The sequence below is a fragment of the Drosophila novamexicana genome, unplaced genomic scaffold (assembly GCF_003285875.2).
Source record: "Drosophila novamexicana strain 15010-1031.04,08,12 unplaced genomic scaffold, DnovRS2.1 tig00000193-arrow-pilon, whole genome shotgun sequence".
Taxonomy (NCBI): Eukaryota; Metazoa; Arthropoda; class Insecta; order Diptera; family Drosophilidae; genus Drosophila; species Drosophila novamexicana.
In genome coordinates this window covers 7,845,993-7,851,147 of record NW_020824787.1, presented here as the reverse complement: position 1 = coordinate 7,851,147, position 5,155 = coordinate 7,845,993, and the positions used below count along the sequence as shown (strand labels likewise).

General features: G+C 38.7%; 1 protein-coding gene across 1 annotated transcript; it reads left to right on the top strand.

Annotated features, from left to right (window-relative positions):
* The first annotated feature begins 3,244 nt into the window (after window positions 1–3,244).
* On the top strand, window positions 3,245–4,906 carry LOC115758662 (neuroguidin). The gene is made up of 3 exons (XM_030699401.1): window positions 3,245–3,915; window positions 3,981–4,168; window positions 4,229–4,906. The coding sequence occupies exons 1-3, from the start codon at window positions 3,263–3,265 to the stop codon at window positions 4,366–4,368; spliced, it is 981 nt and encodes a 326-aa protein (XP_030555261.1). The 5' UTR covers window positions 3,245–3,262; the 3' UTR covers window positions 4,369–4,906.
* The last annotated feature ends 249 nt before the right edge of the window (window positions 4,907–5,155 follow it).

The following is a 5,155-nucleotide window of genomic DNA, read 5'->3' as shown; positions in this document are numbered from 1 at the left end:
GCGTGTTGTTGTTGTTGTTGTTGCTGTTTCAACGAGGCAACGTTTTATAATCGGCCCTCGCAACACGCTTGCAGGCGACTTTTGCGGTTTGTTCGGGGCAGTTGCAAAGCTCTGCCATCATATGCTCTATGCGTATTGTTGTTGTTGCCGTTTATTTGGCGTTGCCAGGCTGTCAGTTTTTGCATTGGCTGTCGCCTAAAGTATGCGCGCATTTTATTTAACGCCTTTTTTGGTGCAACAACCACCCTGCCCCGCCCCCCGCTCCCCCCGCCCACTCACAGTTAATGGTTGGCTGGTGAAGTCCGTGTCAGCGACTTAATTGCAAACTCATATTGGCCGGCTTATAACGCGTCAATAGCACATTTGTGCCCCGACCCTAGCCTTAAAAGAGTATTTTCACATCTGCCAGAGTAGAATTTAATGGAATTACGATCTATTTTTAAATCAAAACTGATTTTGACTTTAACGGGGAAATAATGTTTGGCTGGGCGCAGCAAAAGTTTCCTTGCCTGCGAGCACAGACAAATGTTAGATAATTAGCTGTTGCTGACAGGGCTGCTAACCAGAAAAAGAAATGTCGCTGGTTCGAAGCAGGACGCAAGCTAACTTTCTGCTTTAAATGTCGTATCGTGAAGTTGGGTTTTTATCCGCAGAGAAATGCAAAGTTTCGACTTGGACTCGATAGTTTCTTGGTTCGGCTGTTTTTAATTAAAAGATAGAATAAATGAATGTGATATTTTTGTTTTTTAGTATTAAAATTGAACCTTATAATATTTAATTTATAAGTGTATATACACTTTCTTAAATTTAAATGAATATAAGTTTTCTTCATTTCAAATTTAACTATGTTTTCTTAAAGTAAAATGTAAATATATATTATATTATATATTTATAAAAATCTTTAATTAAAATATATATTTTTTTGAATTAAAATGATTTGTTTTAGATAAAATTATTAACATATCTGAAATTCTCGAATACTTAAAGTAATTTTAATTGACAAAATAAAATAAAATATAATAAAAATAAATAAATAAAAATTGATTTATCAATATATGCACATTTTCATTGCTATAAATAGAAATATAAAAAATTGTTACTATAAGGTTTTTATCTTAATTAAATAATTCAAATGTTTCTGTAAGAACTCCATAAACCAACCCTCAACACTTTTAAATCTCATCGCATCACTGCCAAAAATATATTTCAATTATATTTAATATATTTTGTACTTAATCAAGCAATTAAAATATTTCCATTTGCATTTTGATTTGTTGTTGTTTCATATGCATGGAAACAGTTTAATTGTAACGCTTTTCCCATTTTAAGCACAATTTCTGAGCACTTTGTTATTAAATGTCTGAACGCAAATCCCATTAAAATAATTTGCCAATAATAATAATATGCAAATTTGGCCAAAACCAAGCAAAGCAAAAGCACTCGAAAAAATGTTGTTATCAAAATAATTGTTGGGCAAATTGCAAAATGTCAAAAAATTAAAAAAAAAATACATTTTACAATTTGCAATTAATCTCTAAAAATATTTGTAAGCCGCGCAGAGATCACATGCTGTTACCTCAGACACCGCTCAGCCCCGCCGCTGCACCCCTACATGCTTGCATTGCTTTATTAATATTAATTGAAAATAAATGCAGCATAAGCTGCGGCGGTCAAAAGGGGGAGGGGGGGGGGGGGGGGGGGGGGGGGGGGGGGGAAAGCTGGCGGCGGCGGCCGAAAATTCAGTAAAATGCAAATAATTAAATGGCAACCAATAAAATATGCAAATGAGTTGCGCGGTGTCGCGCACAGGACACGGGACACACACACACACACACACACGCACACACACACGCACACATACAGAGAGAGGCGCGGAACATGCACAACAAATGCAGCATGGAGGACAATCATTCCCAGGCACATAGAACTGCGGCTCGCGCCTGGCCATGGGCGGGGCTGGTCCAGCATAATAAAGGGTGGGGGGAGGGGGGTTCGCCGGCTCACTTTATGGCATATTCACAAACTAAACAATTTATACGTGTATCTGGCAAGCAGATTTAATTTCCTGTGCACCCAATTTTGTTAAATATGCTGTTGGCCAATGCAATAACAACTCAAGTGCGAGCGAGACGGCATGCAGCAATTGCCGTTGCCGATTGGCTAACGGCATATTTTTGGTTGCCTTTCATAATTAGTTGATATATATATATATAAATATACGCACATAAACTATATATTCATATATATATATAGTTTTGGGCGATTCAAGCAATAAATGCACGTGCATTTAGCCTTAGATTAGGCCCAACTGCATTTGTTGTTAGCCAAAAGTTGCTTCTTGAGAGTCGATTTGTTCTGTTTGTTGGACAATTCGACAATGGATCAGGTAAGCCTGGTCTGCATAGTCGTAAATTATGTAAAGGTTAAACACTTTTGACTTTCACTTTTCACAACACAGAACTTTAAGCTGGGCCTAAGATTTACTTATGCGAACTTTAATTAATATTGATATATAATATAATTAATTGGTTAATTATTCAACACATTAAATATACTTCTATATAGTCTCACACAACAATCCTTTTAATACACCTTTCACTTTGACTAAACTCTGATATATTGCATATAAAGCCTTAGATATTCTATATAATAATTAGCTAAGCTAAAGTAAACTATATAATTAAAGAATATTCAATTTGTTCAGACTAGAAAGCTAAAGTTTTTATTGTTGCTATCTTATCTGGTAAGTGCCAAAAAGCCAAAAGTGGCAGAAACGTGAAAAACATTTGTATTAATCCTTTTTGCTGGGGTTTAGCTCAAATTCACGCCTCAAAGTGGAATAAACGTGTAAAACTTTCGTATGAAACTTTCGTGCTTAACATTCGTTCAGCCTTAACCCAAATTCAAGTGATCTTTCTTTAAACTTCTTTGAGGCAGATCAAAGGTTGTAGAAACAAAAGTTAAGATTTGCTTCGATCAGCTACAAAATATACTTCTATATACATTATTTAGCTTTCCCCCGGCGGGAAATGGCCGAAAAAGTGAATGAAATTAGCAAAAATTTGTAGAAAAAATTGACAAAACCATTTAATATCCGATATATATATACATATATATATATAAACAGAATCATTAAAATCTCCCAACTTTCAATCTCTAGCCGATCTATTAATTACTCCCTCTCTCTCTCTCTCTCCCTCTCTCTCTCTCTCTCTCTCTCTCCCTCTCTGTCTCTTGACAGGCTTTGGATTACGATTGTGAGATGCAGGGTCAGCAGGACATACCGCAGGCGATTCAGCTGCTGGGCGAGATGAACAGCAATGTGAAGCAGGTGACGGATCTGGTCGAGGGAATGCTGCAGCGCGTCAAGCGCGGCGAGCTGAGCACAGAGTACGGCCTGAGCTTCCTGGAGGTCAAGTACCATATGCTGCTCGATTACTTGATCAATCTGACATATGTGGTGCTGCGCAAGTGCTCCGGCGAGACCATCGAGGGTGATCCCTCGATTGAGCGCCTGATCGAGATACGCACCGTGCTGGAGAAGATACGGCCCATAGACCACAAGCTGCGCTATCAGATTGACAAGCTGGTCAAGACGGCGACAACTGGAGTGTCGAGCAGCACAGATCCCATACTCTACAAGCCAAATCCCGAGGAGATGCTCAGCGCTGCTGGTGCCGACGCTGCGCAGGAGGCCGATGCGGCAGCCAGCGACAGCGCTGAGGATGACGACGAGGAGGGCGACGAGGAGGCCGACGGGGCAGGCGCTGCGAAAAAGCCGCGCAAGGCGGCCACAGCCGGCAAATCGGGCGTCTATGTGCCGCCGCGCATTAAGCCCGTCTACTACGACGGGGATGAGCGGGACGCGGACAAGGAGCAGAAGGCTCTGGAACGTGCCAAAAAGCGTGCCATCACGTAAGACCATATCCATCCAATGCAATCCATATAGATGTATATATATAAATCAATTATCCCCATAGCTCGTCGATGCTGCAGGATCTGAAGGAGGAGTACTTGGATGCGCCCACTGAGCTCTCCTCTGGCTCGCGCGCCCAGCAGCTGCTCTCGCAGGCGCAGAAGGAGAAGCAGGAGTACGAGGAGACCTACCTGGTGCGTCTGCCGGTCACCAAGGCGGAGAAGCATCGTCAGCGTAAGCTCACCACATTGGGTAAGTCATCCTCATCTAATCATGTTTATCCTTAATTTATTCATATTATGTGTTTTACAGGCACTCTGGGCGATGAAATTCTGGGCGAGATCAATCGCGAGTCGGCGCTGCGTGGCGATGGGCTAAGCAAAAAACGCAAATTGGCCAAGAGCCGCGGCAAGGGCAAGAAGCGTGTTGGCAAAAAGCGCAAGTTCCATTAATACGCCGGGGCCCAGTTCAGCTTTGAAAGAGTTTTCCAATCGATTCAAATAATTTGAGTTTTCCATTCGCAACAGAATGCAATTTAAAGCTTAGTTAACAATAGTTTCTGAACTTTTCGATTGTTTCTTCAATTAAATTTAATTAACTTTATTAAAAAAAACAAAATATTTTGTTGCATTTGCATTGTTTTAACCAAATTCTGTTTACATTTTTCCATAATGTTAAGTTTTTCACTATCCGAAACTTGAATTTTTGCTTAATTATAATTTGCATTAAATCAATTTCATTGTTAAAACTTTGCTTTACTTGGATATTATCAAAATATTTATTTTATATAGAATTAAGCAGGCAACAACAACAAAATGCCACAAAAATGCGTTAGAAAGAAACCGAAAAAAAAAGAAATTAACAAACAAAAAAAAAATCATGTATATGCGCATTGTAAACTGCATTAAATTTAGGCCACAAAATTAAGTACATAATATTTTCTTTCGACTTACGCTAAAAATGTATTTTACACTAAATTAAGCAAATGCAAAATTTAAAGGCGAAATTGAAAGCAAAATTCAAAATTAGCAAGAAAATAACAACAACAAGAAGAAGAAAAAAAAACCCCTTCTAGTATATTTATAAATGAAATTTCCACTTAAAACTAAACTTTAAGGCACAGCAAAATTTTTGCATTTAGCAAAAGAAAAGAAAAACTAAAAAACGTTTCGTTGTTTTTAGGAGTCCAACTAAAATGATTAATCAACACATTTTGGCTGCTTAAAATATGCTTTCACA